This window comes from Pipra filicauda, unplaced genomic scaffold (genome assembly GCF_003945595.2).
Source record: "Pipra filicauda isolate LSUMZ 115617 unplaced genomic scaffold, ASM394559v2 scaffold245_size1146780_pilon, whole genome shotgun sequence".
NCBI classification, from domain to species: Eukaryota; Metazoa; Chordata; class Aves; order Passeriformes; family Pipridae; genus Pipra; species Pipra filicauda.
In genome coordinates this window covers 51,546-69,197 of record NW_024104360.1, presented here as the reverse complement: position 1 = coordinate 69,197, position 17,652 = coordinate 51,546, and the positions used below count along the sequence as shown (strand labels likewise).

Below are 17,652 nucleotides of genomic sequence, written 5' to 3'. Positions count from 1 at the left end.
AGTTACCAAGGGGCATGCTAACACCATTTCCTTCACAGGAGATAAACGAAAGTCTGGTGCCTCAGAAAAGCACCTCAGTGTGTGTCATAAAGGAGCGATCAAGAATTTTAGCTGACTCTGAATTTTAGGAATCTATATGCAAGTCTGTATTTCAGAAAGTACCATGCACACAAAGTTTAAAGAATGAGCCAGTTTAAAGGTCACTGCAACTATTTGCTTGAGTTAGATAAATGTCTAATGGGCAACTCTTACTGCATTTATGATGCAGCATTGTGAAGTATAGCATGGCTGTCCATGTTCATGTGCTTTAGAGGTGTCTACAATTTATCCTACATGTATGAACTTGAAGATTTCTCAAAAATAGAAACAAGAAAGCCTCCACCAGATTTAGTTGGAAGACATCCAAATTCCTACCATGTTGTTGCAAAATCTGAGCTCTTAAATTCAACTTCACTTTTGCCAAAGCTTTTTGAGTTCATTGCTTAATCTCTTAACAGAAATTATTACCACACTTTCCTTTGTATAATTTCCCTATTTCCCTAATTTACCGCAGGTGCAATCACATCACTAATTTCAATGTCTAAGCTACCTCAGGTAACAGAAGGAAATTAAAGAGCGTCACATAAATTGGTCTAATGCATACCATATATTTTTCTTGCACCATATGAAGTGCCAATTTTTGTTTACTCTGAATACCATTTTACTCAGGAAGGTCTCCCTTTAAAGAATTACTGTAAGTAAAGGTGTCAAGTGTGAATGTCAAAGGGCTTTTTCCTGTGACAGGACTTTGTCCATTTATGAGATCCTATTGATGTGAACATGTCTTCAGAGTACTTGCCCCCAAATGAAGTTCCTGGTTTTGAACACATTATTTTAATTTTCTGCATAGAAAATACGGTATACAATAGAATCCCTTCTATTTATCCATGATGTTAAACACTGCGCAGAGTTCAAAAACTCCTTCTTACCTGTGTATACTAGAGCACAATCAGTATTTGCTACTCCTTATTTCACTTATGCAGGAGAATTCACATCTCCAAAGCCACTCTGGACTGCCTGAATGGGGATTATAAAGTTGAAGAAGGGCATGGCAAAGAGCGTAATGAATTCTTGAGGAAGCATAACATTGAGACTTATTTAATTAAACAACCTGAGGAGAGTCTATTGACTTTGCCTGAAGATATTGTGAAAGAGGCTGTCAGCTCCTCCGACAGGAGAAACAGTGGAGCTACGTTTACCGAAGGATCCTGGAGCCCTGAACTTCCATTTGATAACATAGTGGGAAAACAAAACGTAAGTCAAACTCCCTTTAATGTCATCAAGTATGAATGCATGTTTGAGTGCACTTTAATAATGGAGGCCTCAGAGGAGACAAATTCATCTTTAACTTTTATTCTAACACGTACTGTAAAAGCAGAGGATTAAACAAATTGTTTCAAGGCAATTCAATTGTTCTGAACTGGGGAAATGCCAGTGGACCAGAGGTTTTGGGTTTGTTTTTCTTTTCCAACTAAAATTAAATACCACACAGTATTTAATTTTAAACAGTCCATGAAAAAGTCCATGAAAAAGTAAATTAAAAACAAAGCTAATGTTACTAAACTAGCTGGGACATTCTAGTCAAAGTGTATATCTCATTGCATGGTTTCACTGCACTGTTCTCAAGTAAAGGGATGAGGGAAACGAACCAGTCCATGAAAAAGTAAATTAAAAACAAAGCTAATGTTACTAAACTAGCTGGGACATTCTAGTCAAAGTGTATATCTCATTGCATGGTTTCACTGCACTGTTCTCAAGTAAAGGGATGAGGGAAACGATGCTTTGCCAAAAGCATAGTATAAGCTATTAATATATGAGGGAAAGAAAAAGATCTACCTTTAAAAAGCATCTTGTGAAAACAGGTGTGTGTTTTTCCACTTTTTTCACAAAAAAACATTAAAACCTCATACTCTAAGACATAGTTAAGGTTCACTAACAGATGAATTAGTCTCTAACGTCATGTGTAGCTCAATAGAAATATGAGATAATAGTAACTGCTCCTGATCAGATCTTTTCCAAAAACACTGTGTGGCTAATTGCTAGCACCCTGGCAACCAGAAATTCTTGTGCACTAATAAAAATCATTTTATGAAATCTGCTTGGTTAGAAGAATTAAAGATGAAAAGGTTAAAATGCCCCCAGACTCCACTCTTTTTCACTGCACTTGAAAGATCGATAACTCTTTATGAAGCAAGGCCAGCTGAAGCTTTCTTCCATTTTCTTTGAGAGACCTGTAATGACATGATACATTCTTTCTTCTATTGCATAACCTTATTCCTACTTGTCTGAACTGTCTGTTGAACCTCAAGCATTGTTGTGTGGAGGTCTTGCTTTGTCAACTGTCTTCTGCTTCTTACAAATGTGCTCAGAAGTGATAAAATTTCACAATCAATCAGCCCATGGCAGTGTCTTCGTCTCTTCAAACTGAAATTGAGCATGGCATAGTTTATATAAAACACCTGTTTTATATATGTTCTGTACATCTGTGTATCTGCATGTATGCTGCCATTTAGTATTCTCTGTATCTTGTTACCTGTCTCTATATTCTCCTTTCATTAGTAATAGAGGTATGGGTGCATGTTGCTGTGAATATCTCCTGATCTCTCTCTATTTCTTCTTCTTTCCCTTTAAGATATTCCAATTTCTGTAGTTCAAAAAAATCTATGTGGTGTAGGCTATCATTTCATTGATCGTTTTCTCATCTAAACATGACCTTGATGCTAACAAAGACAAGGAATGAAAGAAAGTACTTGTGTTTTTTTATTGAATTATTGAACAACTCCTGCACCATACTAGTAAAAAGGCCACAAAAATAATTGAAATAGGCATAGCTAAACAGTTGCTTTAAAGCATATTTTTGTCTCATGGCAATAAACAACCCATTTTTAGAGCAGTTTCTCACTGTTTTTTAAGAACTTGGTTTTGTGTTGGAAATAGATGTAATTTTTTATAATACAGTTTTACAATAAGCTTTTTGGTGGAGATAAGATTTTAAAAATCTGCTATTCCATGTATGATTCAATTGTTATGTAATTTTCAATTTACAGCTGAGAAAATAGAGAGTACTGCTCATAAATAATGTATTTCAGCTCAAAATTCAGATGATAGATTTAAATTATACTAGGATATAGTAGCTTTTTCCAGAGGTATGTCAGTCTTGGACAGAATAAGCCTTTAATAACATTAATTATGCAGCTTAAAGGTCACTGTCAGCAGCAGGCTTTGAGAATCCTAGTAGCAGCAACCCAACAATGAATCACTTCTGTGTGTTTGAATATTTGCCAATAGCATTTAAATTATTTCTTTACCCCATGTAAGTTACAACAAATTTTGAGCAACGCTGATTACATGTATATTACTTTTAGCTGTAGTTATGTTAGGAAGCATGTGAAAAGGCAAAGTCTTTGTTGAGTTCTCATACCAAACTCAAATTCATCCCAATCCATGCTCATTACCTCAAACTCATTTTCTATGAGCAGCCTAAGTCAGTGTTGATATTGGAGAAGGGAACATTGAAGATGTGTTGATATGAGTAAGGGACAGAATAACCACTTTTTATGTAGGCAGTCACAGATATTAACAAAAACTACATCTGTCCACAGCACGTTTAGCACCCTGTGCCCTGGTGAGGTGCTCTGGTGCTAATGGTGAGATAAACCAAGGGTGCAAGTGTCTCCTCTAAAATTCAGACATGACCAATATGGATGGATTTTTCCATCCAAGAGTCTGGGCATCTTTCTTAAAATAAGAAAGTTGGACAGAAGTTATTTTATGTCAAGAGAGTGAAGGCCTCCTCTAAAATGAATTAATTGTTGATAAAGTTGGATTTCTTCTGTGTGCCTTACAAAAAGAGTAGTTGAAAGCATAATACGATCAGTGTGAGTGGTGCTGGAGGCACCTGCTGGGCCTTTAATGATGTGAATTAGGAAAAAAATCCATACATAGAATGTCTTCTATAAGCGTATTTTACTAGTGGTTGCAGTGAATCTTAACAGTTGTCACAAAAATTATACTAAAAGACTGCCAAAATGGCAGGCAAGTCTAAACAAAAGGGTGGCATTGCGAACAAAGGACCTGGATTTGTGTGCCTACTGACTGTCCCAGGGGTTGATCCCTCACACAGCTCAGCTCCTAAAAATAAGCATTTCATGCCACTCGTGGTGCTCTAGGCAGCCTAAAATGATCTGTATGAAAAGGAGCCTATAAAAGACCCATAATCATCTGGACTACCAGTTAGAAGGCCAGGTAAGAGACTCTGATGTCCCAGGTAGTGCTGATTACCTGTGTTGAGACATGCTGAGTAAGAGCTTGATTCAGCTTCTGGACTGTGGCTGCCTTTTGTAGCTTGAGACACCCCAGAGCACCCCAGCTGGTCCCCACCAATAGCACATTGTGTTCCTAAGTCTTGTGCTACATCTCCTGGCTCTTGACTGTTGTCCAGGGTATCCCAGGGCATCTCAGCTGACCACAGCATCTGGAGTGTATATTGGCAGTAATAGAAGTTTAGACAGTTTAGACACCTTCATTTAGGTGTCTTCCTTTTGAATTAAATCCTACCTGCATCCTGTCTTTTAGATGTGACCTTTTATTTTCTTATTTCCCTCCAAAACCTGGTGTTTGCAGTATGAAAAAAAAGAATAATATGAAACCTTCCTAGAGTTTTCTAAATGATACTGATTAAAAATTTCCCTTCTTGTTGAGAGCAGGATGCTTGGACTTGTTGCAGGAAAACTTTGCAGGAAGGAAGTAAAATCTAACCTAAGCTGACACTTTAAAGTCTCTATAAAATATGTCTACTGTTGGAGTTTTATTATTTGTTTGCTTTCATTCATCCTCTTTCAGTCTCAGATGCAAGCTTGGCTAGGCTTTTCCCTAATACAACCTTGTGTTTGTTCCTGCATGATGAATGGTTATTGTCAGCATCAGGAAACTTCAAAAGCCCATTGTGGAATTCACAACTGTATCTTCTATACAGCTGTTCACAAAAGCTTAGGAGAGGTAATAGGAACAACCAATATTTCTTTATGTTGACATGACACAGTCTTAAAAGATGCACAGCAAAGAGGGGTGTACAGAGAAAAAATGCATTTAGAACATATTCTTGAGACAATAATTTGTATGGTATTTTTCATTGTTGTTATTCCTAATTACAGGGAAGCAATTTTCTTAAGTAGGTGTATGGGTGCGAGGAATAGAAAACTCCATGAAACACAAATATGAACTTCCTTGTTATCTTCTGAAAATAAATGCAACTTCAGAATCTATTTTTGCACTAATACCACAGGCACCATAGACACAGTAGTGATGTCATGTTCATCTACCATGAATTCTAAAACACTTCATACAATCTGAAGAAAAGTCTTCCTATCAATCAAATCTTAAAATATAATTTGAAGCAAAATGTAGTTGTTTACTAGGATGAACTGAGATTATTTTTCTCATGTAAGTAAAACACGATGCCCAGCTAAAACATTAGGGACCTTCTCCATCCTCGTTTCCAGTGGAGAAGTAGAACTATGAGCTAATTCTGAGGAATCAATGTACACAACAACATCTGATGTGATCTCCTCCTTTAACAGGGACTTCAGGCCCACTTGTGCCATTTCAATCACTAAAAATTAATAAGAACTTTTAGCTCATTTTAAAAGAGATAGGAGAACCTAAACTAAAGCAGTGTGTAGTGTGTAATAATGTAGTATTTATCCATTTGACTCAATGGATTGTTTTCTCCAAGGTTAAGATATGGAGTCAGGCATATCTGAAACTTCAGTATGAGAAAAGTTTCCTTGGTACTGATTTTTTCTCCAAATGTTGATGATACTGATTTGCTAGACAGAAGAAGGGAAGATTTGAGTAGAGTGGTTTGCCAAACCTTCACAATTTAAGTCATTTACTAAGCAAACAGAAAAATTGTTTTTCACTTAAACAGAGAGAATATTTAAATCCTGATGCTCTTTTCTGCCTTACTTTGGGGTCTTAAGCTACTGATGAAGAGATGGAATATGAGATACTATCTGTGACTACCTGTGACTATGGAGTCCATGGACTTGATTTTAGGACTATAAGGATAGTTGCCACTTTGGGTTTGGCAGTGGGTACCTGAGACCCTTCCTGTGTTTAAATATACTCTCCAAGATTCATCAGAATGTATCTGGGGAGGATGGTTTGAATATGAACAACGGTAATCTCCCTCTAGCATTTGTATGATCCAAAAGAATTTGCTTTACTGGTTTATCTAGTGACAATACATCCTAAACTGCTTCAACAATGCCCAATAGGAGGTACAGCTGAAGGTCTTTATAGTAAGGACCTATGGAATAAATTTTCTCAAGTAAAAGTGTATTTCTTATCCATATTAATTCTGAAATGTCTTATGCTATCATGTATGAAGTTTTATATCCTTTCCATTCATTAACATTTCCTAACCATTGGGAGTATCACACTGGTAGAATTTATTTTCCTATTCAAGTGGGACAGAGCTGCTTCACAGTGGTTTGTGTCATGAAGTGATACCATGAAAACAGGAATGAGTTATTCTCTTTATGAAAACAAACTCTAACTCTTTGCTGAAGGTGAAGCACCCTTCATACTATCTCTGTTAGAATTCCTTTGCAAAGCTATGCAAAAGTATTTTCTTTTTTTTTCTTTTGATTAGTCAATGAAGTACCAAAGAAATAATGCATTTGAGACAATATTTAAAATAATAATGTGAATTACAGTTAAATTAAATCATATAGCCTAACTGCAATCTAGATTTGCTGACATATACCAGTAGTGAAGAAGAACATACTATTTGAAAACTCACACTGAAGTAATCAGAAATGTCACCTTCTTCGCTCCTGACTAACTGATCTGTTCCTTAACTACACACATACAGCAACTCTAAGATAAGAAAAACCTCATTAATCCTGTTTTGTGACTTTTGTTTTCTGACTTTTGTTTTCTGTATTTTCCATTCCTATTTACTAAAATTGCTCCCCTCATGCATGCTCTAATATTGAAATAGCTGTATTTGGAAAGGGGAACATAGTCCTAGTGCTCAGTGCAGCAGCAAACCTCCTAGTCTGTATTAAAGAAGGCATCAAAGTAATCCCCTTAATGTACTGTATGTGTTTAGTGGAACAGACTTATTATTTTACACTTCTGTAGATTTCATTGAATGAATTGCATGGAATGCTGTAATGGTTTGCAATGCAACATGATCTAAAACATTGCATTTTTAACCCAAGGGGACCAGCAGGTTTATTCTGTTTGCATGTGCTTTCCCCTAGACTCTGGCTGCCCTAACAAGAAATTCAATAAATCTGCTTCCAAACCATCTTGCACAAGCTTTGCATGTCCAGTCTGGGCCTGAGGAAATTAACAAGCGAATAGAGCACACCATCGACTTACGGAGTGGCGATAAATTGAGAAGAGAGCATATCAAGCCTTTTTCACTGATGTTTAAAGACTCCAGCCTGGAGCATAAGGTAGCTGGGTCTTGGTAGCTGCATTATTCACAACTCAAACTGTAATAAATGTTCACTGAAGCAGAGAAGCTGTAGGTTCTGGCTTGCATTGTTTGTTTTCTTGTTTTGGTTTTCTTTTTCATTTTGTTTCAGTTCTCAGAAGCTGGGATTGAGCTAGAGTTCATAATACGTGGTGTCATGATACAGGTGTTATAATGCTGCAATGACTGCATTTCACTGTTGGAAAATAAGTCTACTGAGCAAACTTGCCTTCTGAAAGCAACATCCGTTTCCCGTGTTCCACTTGCTGTCGAGTATAAGCAGTTTTCTGTCAGATGACAGGTTACTTTGTCACTAACAGTGATTAAGCATGTTAATAAACTGACACTTCCATTAAAAAATATATCTATATCTATATAGATATTTTCATTTCATTTAGTCATAGAATCCCTCTGATATCCTCTAGACAGCTGCTTTGTTTTTTTCAAGTCAATACTAATTCTTCAACTCTTTGTTTTAAACATCCTTTTTTAAAATTTGCTTCTAAGCGGTCAATATTGTTTATGTCTTTGCTGCTTCTCAACAGCAATATGATCTCACTAGTTTCTATTTCAGTCTACATCCAGATGTAAGTTATAAGTTTAAAAAGATAAGGCAATGGGAGAATGTTCCTTGAAAGCTGATGGCACAGGGTGAGTGAGGTTGCACAGATCTCAAATAATTTTATTGACTTGTATGCTACTACAGTGCAGCAACAGCAGGTCTGCAGTATGATGTGCACTTGACTGAAAAGAAATAAAAATAATGGGGAATTGGAAACATGGAGGCTCACTTCTCCATCATCGCTTTAACCTCCACTGGAAAACAGACTTTTTCACTTGACTTATGGTAGATTAGTCCTCGAGAAGTCCCATTGGTGAGACCTTGAAGTATATCTAAGCCCTTATTGCATAAGCAATCCTGTAGAAGGAAAAAGAAATGTTTGTTAAAAAAAAATAAAGTATTCCATTTCCCCATAAGGATATTTATGACACTGAGGCACAGGTAGAATAGCCAAAGCCAAATTATCCACTAATAATTATCTACTGAAACAGAAGATATGAAGACATTTCTTTCAGTATGAAGACATTTCTTCAGATATGAAGACATTTCTTTCAGTAAAGTTTTCATGTAAAGCTGACAGGGACACAGAGGAAGGGAAATCCAAGAGTGCTGATATCAATTATCAATTATCAGCCACAACAAAGAAAAAAAAAGAAAAAAACCAACCAAACAAAAAAACCCACCAAAACACAAAACACATCTATAAGAGAAGTGTAGAATTCAATTTAAATGTAATTTAAGGAGAAAAAAAACAGAACCATGCTCTAATCCATCTCATTACACAGGTCAGATTTAAAATATTTATAAAGTTTTAATTGCATCTGGATGACAAAAGGTCTATTTAAAAGTTAACATTTTTAGTAGGTTTGATACATTTTCTTCCCAGTATGACATTTCCAATGAAAAACTGTGCTGCAGTGTTTGGAAAGTGATGCTTTTGTTCAATATTTCCTTAGGTGTTAATCCCCACCAGTAAACGCAGGTAATAAAAACACAAAATCTTTCCAGTAAAGTTGACTGAATCCTCTTTCTATTCTCTAAATTAGGCTGTTTTTTCACATTACACACAGAAGTAAAGTTTTAAAAAATATCACTGCTGCTTTATTTGCTCTGATACATTTGCTCTATCTAACCTCGAACAGTTGGATAGCTGCTGGCCAGCAACCTCCTTGCTTCTGTTCAGGATGCTGGGACATCATTAGTATGCTCAGACAATGATGGGGAATGCAACAGATACAAAGGGATGATGTGGATTAAGGAAAGATGAATTATAGTGTCCTCTTTGTTGTAGGCAGGAGCAATGTCTTGTGGGACCGCATGGGAAATGTCCCTTTCCTCCTCATTTGCCTGTGCAGTAATTACAGGTTTGTCCTCATAACCTTAGTGTTTAACCATAGTCTACAGGCAGACACGAAAAAAGTAATATTTGAATCATTTTTCTACAGAAAGTAGCTATTTCCCCCATGGTATCTCATATCACTACCACTTTCTCCTGTCTTCCTGCTTGTTTAGAAAACAAACCAAACTCAGGTTTAAATTGGAACCTTGTAAAGCTCTTCCAGCAGTCTTTTTCCTCTGCTCTCCCCACCCCTAACATTTCAGTCTGGAATTATGTTTTGTTTTTTTTTTTTTTTCTAGCCATTAACATTTTGCAACTGCTTACATGACCTTCTACACCAACATCTTGAGCTGTTCCCTGCAGAGTGGCTGATAGGGCAGACAGTGTGTGTCTATTGCCCTCCCATCTCCCACTGCTGTTCCCATTCGCTGCCACTCACCTTCTGTTCAGCACAGTGACAGGTTGAAGTCAGAGGGAGCTCTGGAGTAAAGTAACTTCCCCCAAGTAGACTGTTGTGCCCTCTCATTTAGCCATCACACTTTCAGGTAGAGCTGGCATTTGCCTAATACTTATTTCTGTTATCTGTAAGTACCTCTTGCCCCAGACTTTACAGTTTACAGTAGGCAGAAGAACCAGTGCCCATGGCTGACATCCTGATCAAGAAGTGTTAACCTTGTTCAATGAGAATTATGTTAGTGTTCTGCACCTCAAATGACAGAGAAATGAGTAACCTTATGAACAATAAACTATACTTCTTCCTCCTGAATTAGTAACACGACTACCATCGTGTGGGATCATAGGGTGACATGAATAGATCTGAAAAGTCATACTGGACTTCTGTTTAAACAGTTCAGTTTGGTTTGGGATTTTTTCACTATCAAACAATTGCAGACATCATGTTTACACTAGCAATGAAATTTCTGTTTTGCTTCCTTCGAGATTTCAAAAAGTTAGAAAAAAATCCCAAAATAATTCTGGAATTGGCATGCCCAAAACTACCATGGATCACAGATCCTGGTTTGCACTGATTTAAATGACTGGTACATCACAGCAGTTTAAGCCACTATAATGGCTTAACCAGTCCTCTGTTATCTCATTGCTCTATGTCCCTCTCAGTGATAGAATAAATCTGTATTCCACAGCAAGCAGTAGAGGTTGCATTAGTGAATGAATTATCTGCTTGAGGCAGTATGTGCATTTCCACGTGAATTCCGTAATTCTCTATTTTTCATAGGAGTTGTGCAGGATCCCCACCTGGTATACTTTATAGATCCTTCACTCAAATAGACTAGTCATTACTAACCTTTATTTCACTCATTATCACTTTTATGTCATTTAGAGACAATATACTCTCAGTTTTGCTAGAGGTTCTTTTCACAAATAGCATGTGGGCTGATAGAGCAATTCATCATAGGAGAGTGCTTCTGATGGTAGCACGTAAATATACTAAGAGTTTCCAAATATGTAATGGCTCATAAGGAAAATATGCTACTACTTCAAATGATTCCAATAATTAAAAGATATCAACATGATGATCTACCTTAATATCAGTGACTTGGAAATACCCATACCATGTCCTTTCTTATAGGATAAAGCAGAGATACAGGGCAGGGAATTTACATGCTGGTAGGGTTTTGTTAAAGAAAGTTTCCAGTGTAAAGATTGGATTAAATATAAAGATATTCTAAGTCTTCCTGCATATTTGTATCTAGATTATAAATCAGACTGGTCTTAGAGGTGAATCATCTACATATTTTCTGAGAGGTGAGCACGCTGAAAATATCAAAAGGACTTTGAATTTCATAGTACAGGTTTTCTTAGTTCAAATATTAGAATTAAACATCTGGGTTTCTCTGTTTCAGAATTTCTGGTGAGTAAGACAAATAAAAAATTAAATTAGTTAAGGAACAATTTTGCTACTTCTGCATGCTGTATCCCAGCAGACATGGGGCATCAGCTCCTTCCTTCAACCCAAAAACTTCCAGTTGCAAGGAGTTCTGCAAGAAACACTGGGCAAACTCCATGCCGGTTCAGCAACTTTTCTATTATTGGTCAGCAACTAGACCTGTGTCTACCCTTTAGTCTTCTCAGGAGTTCATTTCTTCATCTGCCTTGGACTTCTTGATACATCTTATTCTGTCCCTCACCTGTATTGCAGAAGCTTTTTCATCATTGCTCTGAAGATGAAAAAAACATGGTCTCCCATTTCATTCATAAGGTCCTATCTGAGTCAAAAGCATCACTGAGGATAAGCCCAAAAACCTTACTCCCCAGTGCACATTTTCTCTAGGTGAATATGTAAAGCCTCTTGTATTACTAGTACTCCCCTTTCAAAGAACTGTGGGAAAAGAGGAGGGGTGGAGAATAAGCAGTATTAATCAGCAGAGGAAACGGCCTTTCTCACACAAACTCAGTTTCAGACAGCTGACTGGGCAAACCAGAAGGTAAACAGTTCCCTCCCAACAGTGCAGGTGAATGGCTCAAGCCCCATGGGAAGCAGGGTGTGCCTTCACTATGCCATGAGCAAGTCACTCCAGTGCAGGTAGGTCTGTGGGATGTTGCAGTGAAGGTTTTCATTACAGATAAGGTCACAACATGATTCTTCCTACCACTCTACATGGCTCTGGTTAGCTACATGCCTCCTATGCCTTTTGAAGGGCCTTGAGGCTTAGTCAGTCCTCCAGTTACTTATCCAAGTCATTAAGGGGTAGACTGCTACAGAACTGCTATGTTTATCATTTATGTCAGTGCTGCCTAGGGATGCCAACAATTCCTCAACACAATATTCTTACTGATTAGAACACAGCATCCATCCTTTTGACATAACGCTCAACGCAGCAGGTCATTCTATGTTTGTGTTTCATTCATTTAGTTTGCTATAATTTCCCTATGGAACAGCTGGGATTTCATGTTATATTTTAAGGAACACACCTTTTTTTTCTCTAATCAAAAAAAGCCCTGGTCTATTATTTACGCAGACTGACGCAGTTCTGTTTTCTTGCACATGAAATCAGGGCCAGTGCCTCTGTGCTTCCTGCAGCAAAGTGAAGTGGAGGTGACTGTGAGCACTATCAAAAATAATGTCAAAGTGATACTGCCAACAGCAGAGACAAGGTATAATCACAGGAGAGGAGGAGTCAAAATGAGAGACACCAACAAATAAACCCCCTATCTTACTCATAACAAATGGGGGTAGGAAAGAGAAAATCCTTTTTCCCATTTTGGGAGTTTGAGACTCCTTTGACCAGATGTTCACAGCTGAAATGAAGTCCCTACCAAAGGTCCAGGTAGGGAATATAGCTGAGGTCTAGATAGGATCTTTCTTCAAGAGCAAAGTAGCTATAAAATAGCTGAACTCTCTCAGTGTTTGTCATTGACATATTTCTTAACCGGTTTTGCTTTTTATCACTTATAATGCTTTCTAGGTATTTATAACAGCAGTTTACCCTATTTCCAAATTGCTGAGGAAAGATTCTGGTATATGATATCTCTGACTCTGATTTCCTTTTGTTCTGTCCAAGTAACTCTTAGACCCTTCAAAACTGCAAGAGTTTAAATAAAATGGAGTTATTGTTCAGAGGAAGAAAAATTACCGGGGCAAGCCTCTGTGGGATTTCTTATAAGGTGAAGAAAATTTAGTGGTATCCATATAGGATAAAGAGAAATACAAAAACAGGTCTATGAACTATTCTTCATCTGCTGTAAACAACTTTTAAGGAGTTTAACTGAATTAGCAATGATAAGTACCAGCTGATGACTCGGTTAACATTTCCACTTTAACTGTGTTTTGTGGTTTGTGGTTGTATCTGTTACTCCTTTTCTTGGTAATTCCCATAAAAAGGAACACCATTTCCAGTGTTTTAATATGATGGAGAAAAATATTTTTTCAATAAATTTTAATAATAATGCATTTCAAGTAGTCTTTTACATAATATTATCTTCATTTTCTCCTTGAAGAATGACCATATTGCCAATTTCTGCACAGCCCCTGAATAAGTTAGGATGTAGAGATCATGACCCACATCCCAAATAGCCACAGAATGTCCAAACTGTACTTTTCTTAAAAAAAGAGAAGTAAAAAAAAAAAAGAGTGGCTTCAATTTAGCCAGCATGGAGACACCTCTGTGCCATCATGCATGCAGAGTCACAGATGACTTCAGTGTTTGTCTTCAGGTGAAAAAAACTTGTTATTAAGTATTTTATTAAGTGAATAAATATTAAGTATTTAGTATTCTGTTCAGCAGCACAAGCTCCTAATATCTTCCTGAGGCTTTATAAAGTGAATAATTTTGAAGTAGAAAAAGTTTGTTTTGCAAATTACAGAGTTTAACCCTCTTGGTTAAAATATTTTGCCAGCTTATTAATAATTTATTTGTTGTGTTTAATTTTAAAAAACAAATTCAGGTTTATTGATTTGTTAGCTTTTTGTGGCACTTTTCTCAGAACCTCCTATAAACATCAGTCTTTTTGAAACTGCTGCATGGGTTAACAGCTAATTTACTCTTCTGTGTTTTGTTTTTTTTTTTTATTCTAGTATTCTCAAATGCGGGATGAAGTATTCAAATCAAACTTGGTGTGTGCATTTATTGTTCTTGTATTTATCACGGCTATCCAAAGCTTACTTCCTTCTTCCAGGTAAATACAGAAATATATCTCTATATATCTTTAGGCACTCTTGGGGAGACAGCAAGATAGCATTCCTAGGCTAGATGTGCAATGAACCAATAAAATCTACTTGTTCCCCAAAAGTGTTTGGTAATACTTTTTTGCAATATTAACGACTTTTGTGTCACATTTTCTGCAGCTACACGTTTTCAAGTAAGACAGCAGCATCTACTGTTATTATGTTATTGTCTTTTCAAGTAGAATGACCACTGAGATAAGTGGGAACTTTGAGTTACAAAAATTTGTCACGGTGTGTCCTGGTGAAACAGGATCCAGACTTATAACAGTGCCTCTTAGCTATGTGGCCGGTAACCACCTTGGGTATCAGTGATTCTTTTGATTTTGTTTCATACATGCTATGTAAGAAAATCGTACTCTTTGTTGCTGATAAAGTGTATTACCCAGCTGAGGGAAGGCAATCTTGTGCTATTAAGAAGCAAGCAGGTGATCTAGTAGATCTGTTTTCACTTGTTCTTTTCTCTGGGGCTCACCAAAGCAACAGTTTCCTATCAAGGTGATGAAAATGTGGCATAGATGAAACCCCTGTGTCCTCATTTCAGAGTCAAACCCATCAATTGGCACTTTTGTCTACTATTTAATAGTGACAAAAGTGTGTGCACTTTTGAGGTCAGTTTTGCACTGACTGAGGTCAGTTTTCTAGAACAGGACTGCCACTATAAACAAGTCTCTGGTCCCATTTGGTCTTTGATAGAGCAAGTGCTAAAATGGAAATGCCCAGATGAACATAATTCTCAGGTGGTTTCCAACACTCAGATGAACCTTAACTTACCACTGACCACAGAGTAACTTTAAAAATATTTGTATTAAGAAATAAGACATTTATTGTGATACAGTATTGCAGCAAGATTTCTGGAATCATCTCTGGAAGACCTGACTCACCGGGTTTATGCCTAAGAACACCAAAGTGGTGGTTAGGTGCAGGCAGACAACTACACTCTATAGCAGTGGTGTCCCATGTGTTTTGTAATTCTCAGCTAGAGAAAACACCCTGATCTTCTGTTGTTCCTTATGTGCTATGTTGCTCTGATACTAGTAAGTTTGCCTGCTTTTTTAAAGTTCTTCCAGTACACATTCAAAATTCTTTACTTCTGGTAGCTGTTTTTGCTTGTTAGTTTATTTGTTTGTTAATTTTTTCTTCAATAGGTACAAGAAGATTTATGGATCTGATTAATCTGATTTCCAAAAAGATTTCTGCTGCTATATCAATCAAAATACATTTTTTTATAACTGGACAGGTTCATCTCTGTTAATTCTGGTGCTTTTGTGTGTCTGGTGCCATTGGAATTAGGGGGGAAGGAGTCACACAGTCACATTGCCTGGTTTCCTATCTTGCCAGTAGTCTTTTTTCTGTGGACCTTTATGTCACTAAATGTTAAACAGGCTGTAAATGCAACTAGGTTGAAAGGAAGATTAGATAAATTCCTACCAGAAAAGATCAGCAGAGGTTTACAAACAAAAGTATGGCCTTGGCCTCAACGATGCCCTTACAGGTTGATTGCTGGAACCAGGGAAGATATTTAGGGAAAGGATATTTACCACTCTCCCTTTTGTGAAAGAAATTTTGGAGCCCTATGGGTGTTTTATGGCAGTCCTTATGTTCTGCCAGGAGCTGAAGATCACTGACAAGGCTTAAGAAGGCAAATTTTGCTTTTGATTTTTCAAATTCTGATACTCTGCTTCAAAAAGTATGTTTAATTTTTTAAAAAGCATGCCTGTCAACAGATGAGCAGCCCTAAAATAGCAGGATAGGAGTTTTGAATGAGAAGGTTTCAATATGCTTAAACATATTGAATGAGAAAATAATCTGGAAGTTCAAATTTCCTCAGTTCCAGTTCTAAAAACAATTCAAGGTATGAACAAATGAACCAACTAGCAGAAAGTAAGACAAGATTTGGATTCAGAGAGTCTTTCAGATAACTGCATGATCATATGTTATACCTCTGCTAGATATCAGTGAAGTAAAGTAGCATGGAAATAATTTCTATGAAACAACTAACTATAATTCACATGTAAGAGTTCTTCAGTGAATGCTTCAGATTTCTGTTGAACAAGGATGAAATTTTGTATTTGCTTAAGTAGATGTGAGAATATTTCTTTGAGCTGAGTCTTTTGGTGATTTCTGAAAATTTGGTGAAAGAAAACATTATTTAAATCATCATAAAACATATCTTACTAAAGTTCTTCAGGGAGTTTCCCAGGTAGCTTGTCTTAGTCTGTGTGTTAAAGAAGGGAATCACATTTCAACAGAAGGAAATCTACTCTGTATGGGAGTTTCAGAATTTTATCTCAGCTTACATCTGTCTCTCTAAGGATAAACATTTGATCCATTTGTACTTTTTCGCTGACAGGGCAGACACATCACTGAATTTAAAAATCTTTACAACAGTTTTCATTCTTTGAAATATTGAGTTGGGTAAATTACTCTAAGTGAGATAAATTAATGCCATATTTCTACTCTAATTATCCTCTAAAAACCATTATGTTAAATTGCCAACCTTGCAGTGATTCATCTGCTCCATCTTAGAGGCCTGGGAGTTTCATTCATTTCCTGCAATGAACTTTTTATATGCTCATAAGGGCCATAGATCATACTAGAGTAGACTGCTGAACTACTCTTATTTCTGTCAGTTTTTTACTGGGTTATTCTTGTGAGGGGAGGAAAAACACACTTCAAACTGTTGTTCATTTAAACACCTGCATCGTCTGCTTTACATATTTTTTTCTTCTAGTTCAAGTCTTGATTTAAGACTGTACATGAAGAGGGAAGGCAAAAGCTCATTTCAAACTTCACTTATCCGGGCAATAAGGGAACCCCTAAAAAGAAAACCATTTGGTCTTGAATCTCATCTTGAATGAAGGGGGAATCCAACCCAGGTGTCCTAGTTCTGATAGAAGTTCACAGACAGAAGAGTATTATGGTTTTTTGTTCCAATTCCTCTAATCTTGTCTATATGTTCTACAGTACTTGATCCTATCAGCATACTGCCAATATCTTTGCACAGATACTGGATTGGTCATCTAGGAGGTCACAGTGCACCAACTTCAGTTTTGTCTTTACATCGAGCAGGCTTAAACAAGAGACAAAAACATTAATCTTCCATTGAACAGCTACAGTGGAAGAATTCTTGTTGCCTATCTATTTATTGTGAACAAATAAAAGACCACAGTTTCTCAAGCAACTGAGGTATTTACACTGAATTTCAGATTTATATCCCAGATTTAGGTCTGTAGATGATCCCTTTATAGTACCTTAATTCAAAAGTATGGCTCTCACATATAGAGTTGGACAATCTAAGAGAAGAACTCAAGTTTAGTGTCCTCAGGTCTGACCTCTTGAGGCTTGATCCTAATCTTTTTCAAGGCCTTAATTTGGTTTCATTTAGAGCTCGGTCAGGCTAGGTCAGCAGAACTGGTAAGCTACATCTGCATATATAGACTATATATATCTCAGATATAGTTAGAAACTATCAGTTCCAAATCAGTTCTCAGTCATCTGGCTTTGTAAAGCAGGAAGGCTGTTGCAAAATGCTACTGTAC

The 17,652-nt window shown here is 36.9% G+C and overlaps 1 protein-coding gene across 2 annotated transcripts in view; it reads left to right on the top strand.

Annotated features, from left to right (window-relative positions):
• Nucleotides 1–17,652, top strand: part of ADCY8 (adenylate cyclase 8) — a 132,778-nt gene that overhangs the window by 79,498 nt on the left and 35,628 nt on the right. Inside the window, exons 7-9 of one of the 2 annotated variants that reach the window (XM_027720805.2) lie at nt 1,023–1,293; nt 7,311–7,508; nt 13,964–14,064. In XM_027720805.2, the coding sequence (XP_027576606.1) occupies nt 1,023–1,293; nt 7,311–7,508; nt 13,964–14,064 (570 nt within the window). The remainder of the gene's footprint in view (nt 1–1,022; nt 1,294–7,310; nt 7,509–13,963; nt 14,065–17,652) is intronic. The other variant, XM_027720806.2, reaches the window with a different exon arrangement.